Below are 20,781 nucleotides of genomic sequence, written 5' to 3'. Positions count from 1 at the left end.
TGAGAGGATGTCAATTTTTTTGCTGAGTTTACAAAGCCCACCGCCCCTTGTCTTACCAGACGCCGCTGTTCTATCCTGCCGGTACAGTGTATAACCAGCCAGCTGTATGTTGATAGTGTCGTCGTTCAGCCATGACTCCATGAAGGATAAGATATTACAGTTTTGAATGTCCCGTTGGAAGTGTAATCTTGCGCGTAGGTCATCTATTTTATTCTCCAAAGATGGCACATTTGCTAGCAGAATGAAAGGAAGAGGAGGTTTATTCGATTGCCTACGAATTATCAGAAGGCAGCCCGCCCTTTGTCCCCATTTTCTCTGCCTCCTCTTCATGCAAATCACGGGGATCTGGGCCTGTTCCCGAAAAACAGTATATCGTTCGCGTTGGGCTCGTCAGACTCGTTAAAGAAAAAAAAGTATTCTGCCTGTCCGTGGTGAGTAATCGCAGTCCTGATGTCCAGAAGTTATTTTTGGTCATAAGAGACGGTAGCGCCAACATTATGTACAAAATAAGTTACAAACAAACGCAAATAAACGAACAAAAAAACACAATCGATTGGGGACACGTAAAACGGCCGGGTGTGGTTCTCAATCAGAGGCAGCTGTCTATCGTTGTCTCTGAGTCCCAGTACAGAGACAAAATCGAGTCGCAATTCAACAGCTCAGACACAAGAGGTATGTGGCAGGGTCTACAGTCAATCACGGATTACAAAAAGAAAACCAGCCCCGTCGCGGACCAGGATGTCTTGCTCCCAGACAGGCTAAACAACTTTTTTGCCCGCTTTGAGGACAATACAGTGCCACTGACACGGCCCCCTACCAAAACCTGCGGGCTCTCCTTCACTGCAGCCGAGGTGAGTAAAACATTTAAACGTGTTAACCCTCGCAAGGCTGCAGGCCCAGACGGCATTCCCAGCCGCGTCCTCAGAGCATGCGCAGACCAGCTGGCTGGTGTGTTTACGGACATATTCAATCAATCCTTATCCCAGTCTGCTGTTCCCACATGCTTCAAGAGGGCCACCATTGTTCCTGTTCCCAAGAAAGCTAAGGTAACTGAGCTAAACGACTACCGCCCCGTAGCACTCACTTCCGTCATCATGAAGTGCTTTGAGAGACTAGTCAAGGACCATATCACCTCCACCCTACCGGACACCCTAGACCCACTCCAATTTGCTTACCGACCCAATAGGTCCACAGACGACGCAATCGCAACCACACTGCACACTGCCCTAACCCATCTGGACAAGAGGAATACCCATGTGAGAATGCTGTTCATCGATTACAGCTCAGCATTTAACACCATAGTACCCTCCAAACTCGTCATCAAGCTCGAGACCCTGGGTCTCGACCCCGCCCTGTGCAACTGGGTCCTGGACTTCCTGACGGGCCGCCCCCAGGTGGTGAGGGTAGGTAACAACATCTCCACCCCGCTGATCCTCAACACTGGGGCCCCACAAGGGTGCGTTCTGAGCCCTCTCCTGTACTCCCTGTTCACCCACGACTGCGTGGCCATGCACGCCTCCAACTCAATCATCAAGTTTGCGGATGACACTACAGTGGTAGGCTTGATTACCAACAACGACGAGACGGCCTACAGGGAGGAGGTGAGGGCCCTCGGAGTGTGGTGTCAGGAAAATAACCTCACACTCAACGTCAACAAAACAAAGGAGATGATTGTGGACTTCAGGAAACAGCAGAGGGAGCACCCCCCTATCCACATCGACGGGTCAGTAGTGGAGAAGGTGGAAAGTTTTAAGTTCCTCGGTGTACACATCACGGACAAACTGAATTGGTCCACCCACACAGACAGCGTCGTGAAGAAGGCGCAGCAGCGCCTCTTCAACCTCAGGAGGCTGAAGAAATTCGGCTTGTCACCAAAAGCACTCACAAACTTCTACAGATGCACAATCGAGAGCATCCTGTCGGGCTGTATCACCGCCTGGTACGGCAACTGCTCCGCCCACAACCGTAAGGCTCTCCAGAGGGTAGTGAGGTCTGCAGAACGCATCACCGGGGGCAAACTACCTGCCCTCCAGGACACCTACACCACCCGATGTCACAGGAAGGCCATAAAGATCATCAAGGACAACAACCACCCAAGCCACTGCCTGTTCACCCCGCTATCATCCAGAAGGCGAGGTCAGTACAGGTGCATCAAAGCAGGGACCGAGAGACTGAAAAACAGCTTCTATCTCAAGGCCATCAGACTGTTAAACAGCCACCACTAACATTTAGCGGCCGCTGCCAACATACTGACTCAACTCCAGCCACTTTAAAAATGGGAATTGATGGAAATTATGTAAAAATGTACCACTAGCCACTTTAAACAATGCCACTTAATATAATGTTTACATACCCTACATTACCCATCTCATATGTATATACTGTACTCTATATCATCTACTGCATCTTGCCATCTTTATGTAATACATGTACCACTAGCCACTTTAAACTATGCCACTTTATGTTTACATACCCTACAGTACTCATCTCATATGTATATACCGTACTCTATACCATTACTGCATCTTGCCTATGCCGTTCTGTACCACCACTCATTCATATATCTTTATGTACATATTCTTTATCCCTTTACACTTGTGTGTGTATAAGGTAGTAGTTGTGGAATTGTTAGGTTAGATTACTTGTTGGTTATTACTGCATTGTCGGAACTAGAAGCACAAGCATTTCGCTACACTCGCATTAACATCTGCTAACCATGTGTATGTGACTAATAAAATTTGATTTGATTTGATTTAGAATCATACTTACGTAGCTTTTCCCCACCGATGCTTGGTGGGTAGTTATTTTCTGTTTTGTGTTTCTGCACCTGACAGGACTGTTTCGGTTATGTGTTCATTCTCTTTGTTATTTTTGTTATTAGTGTTCAGTTGTAAATAAAAGCATGAACACTTACCACGCTGCGCTTTGGTCCGATCCTTCTTCAACAGACTACCGTGACAGTCCAAATAAATACGTAGGGGATTATAAATATGCAACGTCCATGCAGACTCATTTGGTAACAATAGGCTCCGTAATGATCCAGAATAAAATGACAGTGGGCTGGATTCAATATAACCTAGCCATGTTTATGCAGTAGCTCTGTTTACACAACTCCTGCCACAGCACATATGTACATTATTCAGAAAATTAGAATTCTGTGAGAAAATTTTACAGGGAAAAAAGGCTTGCTGCATAAACACTGCAATGTGAGATGATGGTTGGACAACTGTCTTTATGAGTTCATGGGGGTGAATATATAAGTGGTCTGTACTTTTATGTTAATCCTACTGTTGCTCTGCTTTTGTAACCAAAACGGGGTTGGCCTCTACTGTATGTGTTTTAAAACATTGAAAGACATGCATTGCTTAGCACATAGACCCTTTTCCCAAGGACTGGAGGATGGAGGAGGGTGTGGTCAAAGAAACACAGTATGGAGACAGCGTTACTTTTCTCACACAGGAGGAAGAGGGGGTGTTACTTCTCTATTTTTAAAAAGGCTTGGAAGTAACCACCATTCAGAAAGTATGCAGACCCCTTCCATTTTTTCACGTAACAGCCTTATTCTAAAATTGATTAAATTAATAAAAAACAGAAATGCCTTATTTACATAAGTATTAATACCCTTTGCCAAGAGACTCGAAATTGGGCTCGGGTGCATCCTGTTTCCATTGATCATCCTTGAGATGTTTCTAAAAACTTGATTAGAGTCCACCTGTGGTAAATTAAATTGATTGGACATGATTTGGAAAGGCACATACCTTGTCCGTAGAGCTCAAGACAGGATTGTGTCGAGGCACAGATCTGGGGAAGGGTACCAAACCATTTCTGCAACATTTAAGGTCCCCAAGAAAAGAGTAGCCTCCGTACTTTTTAAATGGAAGAAATTTGGGACCACCAAGATTCTTCCTAGAGCTGGCCGCCCGGCCAAACTGAGCAATCAGTGGAGAAGGGCCTTGGTCAGGGAGGTGACCAAGAACCCGATGGTCACTCTGACAGAGCTCCAGAGTTCCTCTGTGGAGCTGGGAGAACCTTCCAGAAGGACAACCATCTCTGTAGCACTCCACCAATCAGGCCTTTATGGTAGCCAGACAGAAGCCACTCCTCAGTAAAAGGCATATGACAGCCCGCTTGAAGTTTGCCAAAAGGCACCTAAGGACTCTAAGACCATGAGATGGAACCTGTTCTGATGGAACCAAGATTGAACTCTTTCGCCTGAATACCAAGCATCACGTCTGGAGGAAACCTGTCACCACCCCTACGGTGAAGCATGGTGGTGGCAGCATCATGCTGTGGGGATGTTTTTCAGTGGCAGGGACTGGGAGACTAATCAGGATCGAGGGAAAGATGAACGGAGCAAAGTACAGAGAGATGCTTCAAAGGTGCTTCAACAAAGTACTGAGTAAAGGGTTTGAATACTTATGTAAATGTAATATTTAAAAAAAAAATTATACATTTGAAAATCCTTCTAAAAATCAGTTTTTACTTTGTAATTATGTGGTATTGTGTGAAGATTGATGAGGTGGAAAAAACTATTTAATCAATTTTAGAATAAGTCTGTAACATAACAAAATGTGGAAATAGTTAAGGGGTCTGAATACTTTCGAATGCACTGTACACTCCCTTTACAGTTTCAATGGATCAAATAGAGAGAAAAACTGCACAGAAGACATACATAGCTAATATGAAGCTGAAGAGGCAGGCATTGGTAAAGTTTACCCTTGTAACAGCAACTTTCAAATGTAACCTCTCTGAAATGCAACTGTGAAGACAAGACCCTATGACATGAGATGATCAGTGATCAAAAGTCCCACCAGTCCCACAGGTTGGGAGGGATTTGTTATTACAGAGGGAAAAGGGAGAGGAGGTAAAACAATTCAGTGACGTCTTTAGATAGCAGCTGGAGATGCTGCAGTAAAACAAGATGGAATCTGATCAAGCACACTTACCTGTTTTTTTGACCGGCTCTGGCATCCTGATTGAACGTTTCTTCCAGAAAGTAACCAACAATAACTTACACACTCCTTCCTAGCTCACCCCTTGCGTTTAATAGTGGGGTTCCTGAGCAACCCCTCTTCACAACAGTACCAACCCACCCTCTTTTGTCACGATGTCTAGACCCAATCCCCTTTCTGTCCGGCAATGAGATAATAGACGTGCACCTCATCCCTCCCTGTCCCTCCACCCCACATCCACACAACCCCCAGACCCCTCTGACCTCCTGCAGACCATATTTCAACCATCCCTTCTCCCGACACCGCAGATGCATGACAGGCGAAGCGAGGGAGGGAGGGAGGGAATGGGAGGTGGGGGGTTAAATTTAGAACCTGAGTCCAGCAACGTCTCCTGCTCTTTCTAGATTTGTGCCGCTGCCTGGTCTTGCAAAAAGTAGTAGCTGCTTCAGAAAACAGCAGACATGAGGCTAGAGTAATCCTTTTATCTGTTGGCAGGAATGTGATTGCTTTTCCCCTGGTGAACCAGGACTTCCAGGAATTCTTCCATGGCTGTGTGCACGGCTTGGTGGCACAGCAAGGACATGACAGACTAACAGACTGACTGGAGTAAAGTATTATGGAGTGTTAACTGTGGAGGCGGTTGAGCAACCACACCTTAGTGGAGTATTTTGGGATAATAAGGCATGTCTGATCCTGATCCTTAACACTACATCTTGATCATTTTAGGACTTTTCTTTTTGTGTTTTACCTTGGCCTTGTGTCTGCCCAGTTTTCTCAAGTGTCCCAACTACCTTATACTTCCTAAAAACAATACAGTAAAAGTCAAAAGTTTGGACACACCTAATCATTCCAGGATTTTTCTTTATTTGTACTATTTTCAACATTGTAGAATAATAGTGAAGACATCAAAACTATTAAATAACACATATGGAATCATGTAGTAACCAAAAAAGTACAAATATATTTGAGATTTGAGATTTTTCAAAGTAGCCACCCTTTGCCTTGATGACAGCTTTGCACACTCTTGGCATTCTCTCAACCAGCTTCATGAGGTAGTCACCTGGAATGTACTTCAATTAACAGGTGTGCCTTGTTAAAAGTTAAATAGTGGACTTTCTTTCCTTCTTAATTGCGTCAATCAGTTGTGTTGTGACAAAGTAGGGGTGGTATACGGAAGATAGCCCTATTTGGTAAAAGACCAAGTCCATATTATGGCAAGAACAGCTCAAATATGTAAAGAGAAACGACTGTCCATCATTACTTTAAGACATGAAGGTCAGTCAATTCGGAACATTTCAAGAACTTTGAAAGTTTATTCAAGTGCAGTCGTAAAAACCATCAAGCGCTATGATGAAACTGGCTCTCATGAGGACGGCCACAGGAAAGGAAGACCCAGAGTTACGTCTGCTGCAGAGGATAAGTTCATTAGAGTTAACCGCACCTCAGATTGCAGCCCAACTGAATGCTTCACAGAGGTCAAGTAACAGACACATCTAAACATCAACTGTTCAGCAAAGAATGCATGAATCAGGCCTTCATGGTCGAATTGCTGCAAAGAAACCACTACTTAAGGACACCAATAAGAAGAAGAGACTTGCTTGGGCCAAGAAACACGAGCAATAAACATTAGACTGGTGGAAATCTGTCCTTTGAGATTTTTGGTTCCAATCACTGTGTCTTTGTGAGACGCATAGTAGGTGAACGGATGATCTACGTGGTTCCCACAGTGAAGCATGGAGGAGGAGGTGTGATGGTGTTGGAGTGCTTTGCTGGTGACACTGTCAGTGATTTATTTAGAATTCAAGGCACACTTAACCAACATGGCTACCACAGAATTCTGCAGCGATACACCATCCCATCTTGTTTGTGCTTAGTGGGACTATCATTTATTTTTAACAGAACAATGACCCAAAACACACCAGGCTGTGTAAGGGCTATTTGATCAAGAAGGAGAGGGATGGAGTGCTGCATCAGATGACCTGGCCTCCAAAATCACCCGACCTCAACCCAATTGAGATGGTTTGGGATGAGTTGGACCGCAGAGTGAAGGAAAAGCAGCCAACAAGTGCCCAGCATATGTGAGAACTCCTTCAAGACTATTGGAAAAGCATTCCAGGGGAAGCTGGTTGAGAGAATGCCAAGAGTGTTGAAAGCTGTCATTTAGGAAAAGGGTGGCTACTTTGAAGAATCTAAAATATATTGTGATGTACAATATAATTTTTGGGGGGGTAACTACATGATTTCATAGTTTCTACAATGTAGAAAGTAGCAGAAATAAAGAAAAACCCTTGAATGAGTATGTATGTCCAAACTTTTGACTGGTACTGTATATGTTTTTATTTTCAACCTTGTTTTATTGCTCAGTCAGTAATAAATGCAGGAGGGTTCACTTAAATCAATCCTCACTGTTTCTATGATTTTGCATTATTCAATTGAATTATTCTAACTATATCCCTGTCCTTTATGTCTCCTTTTCAGTTGTATTTATTAATTGATTTATCCCAGACGTGCTGTAGGGAAAATACACTTAAAACTATTATCTGTCTCTTGATGGTGTTCTCCCTGGATACCTCACTTTGCGTCACTTTTCACTGCAGACTGTGCCCTGTGCTCCCATCATAGAGCTGTGTCAGCACCCAGAATTATTTACACCTACAGGCTTCAGCTGCCACATAACTGGGCTGGGGGTGGGTGGATGGTGGGGGATGGGGTGGCCTTGTCTGCTGCCAGTGGGCCCAGTAAAGTCTCCATGGCTGCCCACATGTCTATATATTATCTGGCTCGGCCACTGGGGTTCTGCGTACATGGCTGTGATTCCCAGAGGATTTGCTAAAGCCAGTCTGTGATGTGCTGGAACAATGTGAGGATGAGTCGACTAAAACCACATGACGTGTGAGAAATAGAAATGCTTTCAAGTTCATCACGTGCAGATATGTAACTGAGTCATGCCAACATACAAACATGCCAACATGCATTATACAGAGAGCACATAGAGTACGGGAAAATAACTGGTCATATACACTATCATACAGTTCAAACAGGGGTCTATGATTGAGAGCATGGGAGAAATATCCCTGTGTTGGTATTCCTAGGCTAGGAATAGATTGCACCCTAGCTCGGAGGAGGCAAAGGTCTGTGCTTCATCTCCGAACACAAGCAGATAATAAGGGCTGGGTGATAAGCCTCTTCACCCTACCCCATTTCAGGAACAAGTCAATGGGATGTGACAGGGAAGTAATGGTCAAGGGGACAGTCCGGAAAGGTTGCAGGTTAAGTCTCCCAATGTTCAGAAGGGTTTACTTCCCAAAGTCTTGAGCTAACATGAGTTAGTATGTAATACACATGTAGTACCATCATACAAATATACAAGCTTTATACCACGGCTTGGCTGAATACTCAATTCTGATTAGCAAAAGCTTATGTATAATATGTTGTGTTTGTGTGCTGCTACAGCAAAGGTTAAGCAACACGAATTGCTCTTCCAAAGTCAGTGCATCTCAGAGTATCAAATCAATGTCATTAATGCTAAAGAGTTCTTTATCAGTCTTTTTGTTTGTTTACATTGCATCCAATTCTAATTGATGTCAAATGTGCACAATGGTCAGTGAGTCCAACAGTGCGTAGAAGTCGGTGAACACAGACAGCTTTAAGAAAGGAGATCTCTGAGGACTTCGAGGACTTCGTCATCTGTATTACCACTCCTGTAAGCATTCTGGTGATAATGATTGACAGTATAATTTAAAACGGCCCTGTTTCTAAGTGCTATGGAATGTAAAAGGTCCAGATGTGTGTGTGCAATCATTGAGTCAAAATTTGCTAATTGTCAGATTCCATTAAGACACTGGGTTTGACGTTCACATAAATGCTTTTTACAAGAGCAGCAAAAACAGTTATTGTTGATTTGAACACAAACAATAGTTATTACATTGATAACCATCTTGCATACTATATACAGTTAACTATCTCTCTCTCTCTCTCTCACTCTACCCTTCTTCAGGACTTCCACTATGTTTCTCCCTCTACAAATGGGAATATGGCCTCCTTTCCAAGTGAGACCTCCCCCCCAGCACTTCACCACTGAACTGATAAGTCAGCTTCTTCTTGACCTTTTTGACCTCGCCTGTCTTGCCATAGTTGCGAAGAGCCCGTGCCATCTTCTGGTAGGTCATTTTCTTGCGGTTGCCCTTCTGTACGCCCCACCGATGTGCCAGTGCCTCCTTGTGTTTCGAGGAGAACTGGAAGGTGCCCTTGTCCTTGTCCACCCACCAGATACTGTCCTTCATGTCCCCATTCCTCAGCAGATCCAGCAGGAACTGGTACAGACGGATCTTCTTCTTGTTGCCTATATTAATGTTGATAAAAGTACAAAATGGTTAAACCTGCAATGAATCAGTTGAGGATGTTCCCTACCTATGACCTACATGGAGTAGGATTATTGTGACCTCAGAAGCTAAATCAAACATGTGAGATATTAGGTATGCATTTATGAATTAATTCCTTACCCAATTCTCCCCTTGTTACGTGGGCGATGTGGTCCCTCAGACACTCCTCATCAGACACTTCTAGTGGAGGGCTGCGGCCTCCTGGCTCCTCGTCGTCTGAGCTCCTCATCGTCTGAGGAGAGGGGTGCAAGTAGCCCATGGCTCGAGGGTAATATGGCACCTTGGACACCACAAACAACAATAACCATGTAGTCATTACAATACAAAACCATCATTACAATTACAATGCATTATTTTTGGAGCAGTATTCACTGAGAAATTACAACTAAACAAATTAGATACCATGCTGATCATGTTATATACACAGTGAGGCGCAAGTGTTATTAATGACGGCAACCGTTTTTACTCCCCCAATCAACTATCCCCACCACAGGTGGCTGGTAGCACCTTAAATAAGGAGGACTGGCACATAGTAATGGCAGAATAAATGGAGTGGTATCAAACACTCCATTCCAGCCATCATTATGAGCGGTCCTCCCCTCACCAGTCTCCTGTGAATCATCACTCCCTTGAATGTATCAAGTATCAAGTAGAGTTGAATGAATACTTAAAAAGATTCTCTCCCACATATAATGTGGGAGAAAAAGAGCTTAAATGCAGATTTACTTAAAGTTTAGTCAACTTTGTTATAAGGGCAGAAGGAATCTGATTGGTTTGGTGCAGAACAAATCCGATTGGTTTCGAACTCTGAATCTTGTAAATAACTTTGAGTTACAAGTTGTAATGTTTTAAAATCATGTTTGTGTTACAGTAGTCAAACAAATGTGACAGTATCTCTAAGATACAACTGGTCTGACTTGAAGCAAAGAGTAAAATGTAGAAAACTAGCAGCCTTATGCTAAGCTAATTAGAGCAAGAAAGCTAGCTAAGCATTTAGCAACCTCTTAGCTACTCATGTTGAATTTATAAATATAATATTGAGTCATAGAATATAACTAGCTAGGTCTTGAATGTACCTGTAAATCCCATTTACTTTGTCAAAGTATTTAGTTGAATAAGCTATATAAACTTCTGGGGGAAGAAAAGTAAAATGCTAAGCTAAATGTAGCTTAGCTGAGCAGAGACCTACCTCCTACTAATGTTGAATTATAAAATAAAAATAGCTAGCAAGTTAGGTCTCAAATCTGCCAGTAGGTCAGTTAATATTTGTTTTATTAAAAGTTTAGTTGAATAAGCGATATCAACAACAAAAAATGGAACAGACTGTTTATGCTACCCTGGGGGCAGAAATGTGAGTTTGGGTCAAGATCACTTGGTGCCCTAAGGGTAGACTTTAAGCAGACTGGAATAAACTGTTTAAATTCTTCCCCGGGGGCACTAATGTTAATTTGGGTTAAGATCACTTTGGTGCCCTAAGGGCAACCATGGACATATGGTCATTTCCATGTAAAAGGACCCATGAGCAACAACATGTGAAGTTCATAGGAGAAATTAAGACAGATATACATTTTTCAACCATTTTCCATCCTAAAAATTACAATAATGTTGAAGTAAAGACCCCTGCCAACTAATATCAACACTTTCATATTTACATGTTTCTGCCTTCTATAAGTTTAAGAACATTGCCCTGTGCTTTGAAATTCCGTTACCAAAACCCCACATATCTTTAAGATATTTTCTAATTTCTCTCCTTCATGAGGAGGGAGGATAATGAAAGTTCACAGAAGTAACAAGTAAAGGTAAACCTATCAATTATTATAGTGTTTTTACTGATATCAATTTTGTTAATAAATTATTATGTGATAAAATCTCTAAATTCTGTTACCAAATTGATAATGGAACTTCCCAAAAATCGGTAATGGGATTTATGCAATTTAACTGGCTACAATGGGAAATCACAGTAGTCACAAACCACAATTGGGTTCACAAGTTTGGACAACACAGTACTATACAGTACAGTAAATAAAAGTAGAGTAGAGTTTAGTACAGTAAAGAAAAAGCACATTTCCAAGCAAATTTGGTCTCGTTTGGGGGCAGAGCTCATTAAAATAATAGCCGTTGTGTAGAATAATCCCCAAATATGCGAAGGAGGATATTGCATATGTATACCTTTGTGTACCTATTTAGGATAGATCCCCATGAAGGGAATGACATTCATATCCATAATTAAGCATTTCTGTGTAGTACAAATCAGGGACCCATGATGAAACTTTGTTACCGCAATTAATTTACCCGGTGTAAATCCACTTCACTTATTGTAGTTCCATAACCAAAATAGATTTTTTTAAAGTCAAGGTGTCGTGCCATAGCTGACACCCCATTATTTCTGCAGACATTGTTGAATCCTAATTCTGAATTCTTAATTCTGAGTTTTTGGAAAATGTGGACACATAAAAAACTGAGGGAGATTTTACAGAAATTCTGATACCAAACTTTGAATCTGTACAGTTCTTCCAGTAAATGTGTTTTTGTTACATTTTCTGTGTAATTGTTAAATGTAGCCCTTGTGCATAGAGTCCTTGTGCACTGTATGGTTTGTTAAACTTTAAAATAAATCAGTTTTGTTTGGCATACATTTTAAGTGAAAAATCTGAGTTGTGGATTTGCCCTTTTCTAAATCCTATGGTTATCTTCACCCAAACTAACATTTACTGGCATATTTGAGACCTAGCAAGCTAGCACTGTTTAGCTGAGCATTTTATATTGATGCCCCTGGAGTAGCATAACTATCCATCCCTGTTGTTTTTTGTCATATAGCTTATTCAACTTAACATTTCAATAAAGCAAATGTTACCTGACTTACTTGTATATTTGACACCTAATTAGCTATAGTAGTTATATTTTTTAATTCAACATGAGTAGCTAAGAGGTTGCTAAATGCTTAGCTAACTAGCTTGCTCTGATTATCTTTTTTTTATTTATTTTACCGTTATTTTACCAGGTAAGTTGACTGAGAACACATTCTCATTTGCAGCAACGACCTGGGGAATAGTTACAGGGGAGAGGAGGGGGATGAATGAGCCAATTGTAACCTGGGGATTATTAGGTGACCGTGATGGTTGAGGGCCAGATTGGGAATTTAGCCAGGACACCGGGGTTAACACCCCTACTCTTACGATAAGTGCCATGGGATCTTTAATGACCTCAGAGAGTCAGGACACCCGTTTAACGTCCCATCCGAAAGACGGCACCCTACACAGAGCAGTGTCCCCAATCACTGCCCTGGGGCATTGGGATCTTTGTTTAGACCAGAGGATAAGAGTGCCTCCTACTGGCCCTCCAACACCACTTCCAGCAGCACCTGGTCTCCCATCCAGGGACTGACCAGGACCAACCCTGCTTAGCTTCAGAAGCAAGCCAGCAGTGGTATGCAGGGTGGTATCTTAGCATGTCACTGCTAGCTTGCTGCATTTGACTCTGTTTCAAGTCAGGAGACCAGTTGTATCTTAGAGGTATTGTCACATTTGTCTGACTACCCATAATAACAACTTTTAACTCAAAGTTTTATTTTCATGATTCTCAGTTCAAACCTTCGCCATGTTTTTAAGAGTAGTATATCTGTTAACCTTGACCTGTTCTTGACAATATAATCATCTCAAGTTAGCCCAGTGGTGGAAAAGATTATAGGGCACCGCCCCGCTGCATGAGGTGTGATGTGTGGTTGCTGTTATAGCAGTTTGAATGTTTGGCCGTGCAAAATCCTGTCCAAACATTCAGCACACAGTTCTAAAAACTCGCTGTTTCTACTCTGAGGCAGTATAATCAGTTCCATTCACAAATAGAAAAGGCATCTTTAAGGATATTCTCATCCACACTCATTAGTTAATGCTCTCTGTTTAAAGTGTAATATTTACAATGTTACAATGTAAGATTTTACAATAAGAAGACTGACAATGATTTGTGTGTGTGTGTGTGTGTGTGTGTGTGTGTGTGTGTGTGTGTGTGTGTGTGTGTGTGTGTGTGTGTGTGTGTGTGTGTGTGTGTGTGTGTGTGTGTGTGTGTGTGTGTGTGTGTGTGTGTGTGTGACATAATGTTGGGGAGGCCACTTCTGTTTAAAAAAATAATTATTTGTTCATCAGCCGTTAGTGAGTTGGCAGATTATTGTTCTGTAGCAACACCAGCAGGCCCCAGTTAGGAAAAGGCCACAATGTCAAACCACCTGTGTGTAGGCGCACCCTACATCCTCCACGCAACACAGCTCACCAGTAACAAACAGTAGCCCAGATACATTTTCATTGTCATATCTTTATCTGAGCCATTTTATCTGAAGCCAGATGGTTGATTTTATGTTTACCTGTTATTAAACCTTTCTGAAGCATTGCTATTGCACTAGAGGGGACATGTAAACAAGTTCTGCTACTTGCTTTAGTCCTGAACATTCAGAACATTCTCTATTAGTCATGTACACTACATCTGCTTGAAAAGAATGACCAACTCCAACGCTCTGTCTGTGTTAGAGGAAAAGAGGGGTCAGGGGGTGGGCTCACCGGTGGGAGTAGGGCATGGTTGTGTCCCCCAAGGCCAGGGTCCAGAGAGAGAGTGTCAACATCGCTGTAACGAGCCATACTGGGTAGATGTAGTTGCTGGACACTCTGGAGCTCAGTGAAGTGGCCCTCTGGCAGGTTGTCAAAGTCCAGAGGATGAGCATGATGAGTGGTGTGATAGTCCCAGTGATCTGAACAGAGAGAAACATTTTAGTTGTTCATAGAGTAAGAGGTAGGTGTACACTAAATGGCAATGTTCAGATGGCATAGAATAGAGAAAACCTATTTGACTACAGATTCCAAATACACAATGTATGCTATTTGTTTAAAAAGTGTTCAGCAAAATATTTTAGGCAGTTTCCTGTTCACACATCTTTGCTTTGGCAGTTGTCTTTTTCTTTCTTTTTAGCCCGAATGTCACAAATATGTTAAAACGTTCCGCATGTACACATGTTTTAGTGATCTGTTGTGTTCGGTCCTGACACTGCACCAGAGACTTGCCATTATTATTTTGTAATAATTTAGTTTGTTAAATGGAGCAAATCCTATATAATTCTACAGCTCGTACTAGTAAATACCAGTTTATTCTTGGCAGTAGGATCAGTTGATTACAGGAGAAAATACAACTGAACCTCTCCATTTCAATAAACCCCAGGGGGGAAAGTTGTTCTACGACTGTAGGTTGAGCGCCTGACAGAAATGGCATCTGTTTCCTGTACTCCATGGGGGCAACATGGTTGGCTCCAGCTGCAGTGTCTTGATACCTTTTATGTACAGTATTGTCTTTAATATAGCTACTGTGTGTGATTTCCTCAGGCCTGGTCAAACACATATCTAGTTGGGCCGGCACTATTCACTTCCGTATAAGTGATTTTCAGATTGTCTATTTAATCTACAATTATGTGATGGTAAGTTCATCAGAGAAAGGGAAATTTAAAAAGTATATCATTGTATCATAGTTATCAAGATTATCAATAGATAATACAAGAGGTATTAATACTAGGAAAAATGTTGTAGTGTTTTAAAGCTCACCTCCTTGACTCTCTGCATCGATGACATACGGATATGAATATTCTGACATCTGTTGTCTATAGATGTCGGGTTCGTACATGTCTTCTGATGGCTGTCAAAACAAAAATAATATCCTCAACTGAAATCATAACAAAACTTCACATAATGTTTTACTATTGTTTCCAAGGAACTGACACTCAACATCTATTACAAATTGCTTTCTTCCCTTGATAATGTTTGTTGATAATGACATTGTTGAACAACATTTTGAGCTTTTTAAACTTCATTGACATTTACTATAATACTTTTGCTGGGTTTTTTTCATGGTCGGTCATGACCTTACAAAATGGATTTTTGTGAAACAAAACATATTGTTAGTTGTATAAACTATTATGTTAGAAATATTGTTCTTTTGCCAGTATGTAGACCACAAAAGTACCAACATTGTGTACCAGTTTAAGAGTTTGAAAATTAATGACGTTAATGCATTTTCTGTATAAGTATATCCTGTGGTATATAAACAAGTACATAAACTCAACAAATCACCACATACCTGTATATACTTGGGCCTATAACTGAATTAACACAAATTGTTTGACTCATTGTGTACTTACAGGACCAGGTGAGATGAGGTACCCCTCCATTCTGTACGGATGCAACATGAAGGCTTCTTCTTGAACCGACCTACTTCAGGCACTTAGCTTGCAATTGTTTCTCACACTCTTTCAAAACTTTTCCCGCACCATTGCACAACGTTTACCAAATTTCCTCTCACCAAACGAAACCCAAAATGTCTCCCTCTGCCTACACAACTTCATCCACTTGTAAGCCAAGCTACTCTCTGAGACTCAAATTCTGTCTAATAAAATAAAATAAAATAGCCCTACTCAATGACTGAAAATTAAAAGGGAACCTGATATTTTGACTTCTGTATATCTTTGTGGGTGTACACATCTCAGTGTGTCTGGTGGCGGTTCCTGGTCATTGGTGATTTGTCAGGGGGAGATTCTAACATCTCACATTTATTAAGGCTCAATTGTGTCGCCTCCCAAACCAGCCAATCATTTCAAGGCCTGTCTTAACTGTCAGTCTTCTAGCATAGCATCATCTGTCAGTGGATAGTATCTTTGCATCTCATTGTGACCAAATTTTGCCAACCAAATTAAATGTATTTTTTTGTGTGGCTAAAGTGCAGGTATCCATATTCATATACCTTGCATACACTATGGAAATCTAGATGAATATTACAAATATAATATTAAACATGTTTAGCATGTTTCAATGCCAGATACCTAAACATTGTCATTTCACATTTTAAACTGGTTTAATTCCTACTTCTCAGACCAGTATCAGTGTGTACATTGGATTTGGTGTTCAGCAAGGTTCGGCACTTGGACCCCTGTTATTCCCTATACTATGCTATCCCTTCAAATAAACTGGTCTAAATATGTCAATTAAAAAACAAACCAGTAGCTTGAGTTCTAACCATATCAATGAAATAATGACTCACATACATCGATGAATTCTTCTATATTTCTATCCAAACAACTGTTTTATCTGTGTGTAGATTAGCTGGACAGATAAAATCATGCCACTTCCTTTTTGCAATCCTGCAACAGCTGTGGAGATTAAGGGAGAGGAGATAAAACACCTCCTGTGACAATAGTAGTGTTGGTGGGGGGATTCTTGAGAAATCGCAAATATAATATTTTCTGACCAAATGTGTTTTTCTCACCAAAATATTCTTCTTCACAATGAGTACAGTGTACAGTAGCTCTGCTACTAGACTCAGATGACCCTCTCTCCTGACCCTATGGTCTGGTTTACAGGACACAGTATGAGAATGCTTTTTTATCCAAGACTAGGCAGTGTCTGGGAAACCAGCCCTATCTGTCTCAGGTATCTCTCCCTGACATAACATCTCTGTTTTAACTTGAAGAAAAGTGAGGACACAAGCCAAGCCTCCACTGACAGGCTTGTGTAGGTTTGGACAGCGGAAGAGTGCATCAGTCTGATAATGACCAGACACTTGAAATACTGTAGACAGTAAGATCCAAATCGCACTGAAGATAATTTCGGAATGATTATTATATTCCCTTGGTTGTTCAAAGCTTAATATAACACACAACCAAAAACCCTGTAGTCAAATTTGCTTTATTATGGATGTCCATGTATTCTATTGTTTTTCCTCTCCTTCATCTCTATCAAACACTATGTTGAATTTTCTATGAATTGTTATAACCTTATCTGATGTTTTGATGTGCTACGTAGCACCAAATACAGTGCGTTCTTTGTTTAATAATCAACATTAACAAAGGCAAACAATCAGTTTGACTTGGTTGCGGTATAACAATCTTAATTTGGTAGACCTGTACATACGTGGCTTTTCAGTTTGCCTTGCTTGCATGGTCTGGGGTTATAATTTGAGTCCCCTGCATCCTTCTACCACTTGTAGGTCTGCTGAAACCACACAGCCTGTCCATGGCCCCCATGTTAATCACAGCTGTCTGAGCTAAACTGATGACATTTTGTATTAATACACTATGTGCGTTACAGCAAGCCCAGCACGCTATTTTCACCACGGCTATTTTCAGTGCACACAACGACTCTTTTTTTGAATATATTTTTTTTTCTCTAACACAAAAATATGCTGCTTTGTCAGGAATCATTCAGGTTTCCCAGATCTGTTTAAAACTATTAGGTGGAGATCGGTGGACATCTCAGTAAGAGGTCGGTCCCTCAGCCTCATGGACAGCACTATAGTTAGTTTGACGAGTATGATATACTGTAATTTCTGTTCCCCTGTACCTTGCTTTACAACGTACATCCACATACATGTCTACTACATAAGGCTTCAGATTACTAGGCCTTCGACAGCTAAGAACAAGATGAAACCTAAACAGGCATCATTGTGCTCATCCCATTTTGGGAAAGACAAGAACACACTTTCAATTCTGTGTTTGAATGAATGGCTCAATACATAAAATGTGTGTTTCTCACAATGTAAAAAGTTACAGGAAATAGGCAGATAACATTCAAACAGAATCAGGCCTATAATTTGGTTTTACATTTCTACTGTTAGTCAGTCTTGACCATCATCATTATCATCATCACACACACACACACACACACACACACACACACACACACACACACACACACACACACACACACACACACACACACACACACACACACACACACACACACACACACACACACACACACACACACACACACACACACACACACACACAATGTAAAAGAGGAACTGGGAAATTCTCTTTTAGATTCAGTTCCTTATGGGGAGGGGGGTTGCTGTGAATGACTCCATTTGTGTGTCTAAACTTCAGTATGATCTAGGCCACAAAACTTAAAATATAAATCTATAGAAGTATTTCAGTGATTGTCTTGTCTGATCACATTGGGCCTTTTCATACAGTAAGGAAACATAATACGTATCGTATATTATCAGTCCCTGACAGATCAGACCAGCTTCTTTCTTTGGTAAAACACAGTAAATAAAATGTCTACTGTGTTTGGTTTCCACCAACGACTTGTGGACAAAGAGCCTGGACCCAGATAAAGTATTTTACTGGAATATAAATACTTAATTAATGGCAATACTTCATAAAACATGCTTTTTAATACAAGACTAGGTCTGGGAAACCAGCCCAGAAGTTCAGTGTGTAATTTTGCTACAGGCACACGGATGCTGTGTTTACTGTATCACGTGCACCCATGGACGCGTTGGTTTTAGGCTACGAAAGCGAGTGACTGAGTACTCGACAACCTGAGATGTCTGAATGCAGTTATATTCACAAGATGCATATCTCTGATGGCTAAAGCATCCTTATAAGCAAGCAGTCACATTGACACCTCTTACTTCACAGCCCGCTATGTCTTTAATACCCTGAGTTCTCAGGGCCACAGTGTGACATTAGTACTCATTTAGCAATACAGAAAATACACTGGAGCGAGGATCAGTCAGGGTCTCAACTTACTGTTTTGAGTTAGAATAGTAGAATACACAAGGTGCAATTTCGAAAATGTGGTTTTGCATCAGCAGTTTTTCTATTGTTATGTCAGTCACTGACAGTCAGTCAATTAGCCCCTGTCAGCTAAATATTTTTGGGATTGTTAAGTTAGTCTAGCTATTGTATCTAAACTTCTAGTAATCATGGTCCAATTACAATCTGGGGAGCCCCGATTGATTTTGTTTGTCACTCTTACTCAAATATCATGTTAAAAACTGCAAACATTTATCTCCACCCATGGCAAAATTAGTAGAATAGCATGAAAAGTTACATATTGCAGCTTACATTTTTTTCTCTCTGCTGCAAAATATTTTGCTTGCAAGGTGGCACCCCCCCACCCAAAATGTTTTTTGCTTAGGGCCCCCAAAAGCAGAGTCTTTTGCAACTGACTGCATGTGTGGGTATGGATGTGGGTACGCAGACCGAGTTCAGATTTTTTGTGGCCCCCATCCCCATCAAAGTTGCCCATCCCTGGTCTAAACTAATTTGAGTTAATTTTTTATTTTTTACAGGCTACAGTTGAAGTCGGAAGTTTACATACACTTAGGTTGGGGTCATTAAAACTCGTTTTCAACCACTCCACATATTTCTGGTTAACAAACTATAGTTTTGGCAAGTTGGTTAGGACATCTACTTTGTGCATGACACAAGTAATTTTTCCAATAATTGTTTACAGACAGATTATTTCACTTATAATTCACTGTATCACAATTTCAGTGGGTCAGAAGTTTACATACACGAAGTTGACTGTGCCTTTAAACAGCTTGGAAAATTCCAGAAAATGATGCCATGGCTTTAGAAGCTTCAGATAGGCTAATTGACATCATTTGAGTCAATTGTAGGTGTACCTGTGTATGTATTTCAAGGCCTACCTTCAAACTCATTGTCTCTTTGCTTGACATCATAGGAAAATCAAAAGAAATCAGCCAAGACCTCAGAAAAAGAATTGTAGACCTCCGCAAGTCTGGTTCATCCTTGGGAGCAATTTCCAAACGCCTGAAGGTACCACGTTCATCTGTACAAACAATAGTACCCAAGTATAAACAACATGGAACCACGCAGCCGTCATACCGCTTAGGGCCCCCAACAGCCTAGAGTCTTTTGCAAGAAGATGCGTTCTGTCTCCTAGAGATGAAAGTACTTTGGTGTGAAAAGTGCAAATCAATCCCAGAACAGCAAAAGACCTTGTGAAGATGCTGGAGAAAACATGTACAAAAGTATCTACATTCACAGTAAAACGAGTCCTATATCGAGCAAGGAAGAAGCCACTGCTCCAAAACCGCCATAAAAAAGCCGGACTACGGTTTGCAACTGCACATGGGGACAAAGATTGTACTTCTTGGAGAAATATCCTCTGGTCTGATGAAACAAAAATAGAACTGTTTGGCCATAATGACCATTGTTATGTTTGGAGGAAAAGGGGGAAGCTTGCAAGCTGAAGAACACCATCCCAACCGTGAAGCACGGGCATGGCAGCATCATGTTGTGGGGGTGCTTTGCTGCAGGAGGGACTTGTGCACTTCACAAAATAGATGGAATCATGAGGAAGGAAGATTATGTGGATATATTGAAGCAACATCTCAAGCCATCAGTCAGGAAGTTAAAGCTTGGTCGGAAATGGGTCTTCCAAATGGACAATGACCCCAAGCATACTTCCAAAGTTGTGGGAAAATGGCTTAGGGACAACAAAGTCAAGGTATTGGAGTGGCCATCACAAAACCCTGACCTCAATCCTATAGAAAATTTGTGGGCAGAACTGAAAAAGCATGTGCGAGCAAGGAGGCCTAAAAACCGGACTCAGTTACATCATCTCTGTCAGGAGGAATGGGCCAAAATTCACCCAACTTATTGTGGG

At 41.4% G+C, this 20,781-nt stretch overlaps 1 protein-coding gene across 1 annotated transcript; it reads right to left on the bottom strand.

Annotated features, from left to right (window-relative positions):
- Positions 1 to 7,264: 7,264 nt before the first annotated feature.
- Positions 7,265 to 18,049, bottom strand: spi1b (Spi-1 proto-oncogene b). The gene is made up of 5 exons (XM_071381374.1): positions 15,504 to 18,049; positions 14,911 to 15,001; positions 13,882 to 14,069; positions 9,455 to 9,614; positions 7,265 to 9,294 (listed from the first exon to the last, which is right to left on the bottom strand). The coding sequence occupies exons 1-5, from the start codon at positions 15,549 to 15,551 to the stop codon at positions 8,972 to 8,974; spliced, it is 810 nt and encodes a 269-aa protein (XP_071237475.1). The 5' UTR covers positions 15,552 to 18,049; the 3' UTR covers positions 7,265 to 8,971.
- Between the last annotated feature and the right edge of the window lie 2,732 nt (positions 18,050 to 20,781).

This window comes from Salvelinus alpinus, chromosome 33 (assembly GCF_045679555.1).
Source record: "Salvelinus alpinus chromosome 33, SLU_Salpinus.1, whole genome shotgun sequence".
Lineage (NCBI taxonomy): Eukaryota > Metazoa > Chordata > Actinopteri > Salmoniformes > Salmonidae > Salvelinus > Salvelinus alpinus.
The sequence above is the reverse complement of the archived record's forward strand: the minus strand, read 5'-3'. Positions and strand labels throughout refer to the sequence as shown.

Excerpts from the sequence above, each read along its gene's own strand:
- spi1b (XM_071381374.1), bottom strand. The coding sequence starts at position 15,551 with ATGTTGCATCCGTACAGAATGGAGGGGTACCTCATCTCACCTGGTCCT. Across the intron at positions 15,002-15,503 it reads ACCTCATCTCACCTGGTCCT|CCATCAGAAGACATGTACGA; the intron begins GTAAGTACACAA and ends TTGTTTTGACAG. Across the intron at positions 9,615-13,881 it reads ACCATGCCCTACTCCCACCG|GTGCCATATTACCCTCGAGC; the intron begins GTGAGCCCACCC and ends GTGGTGTCCAAG.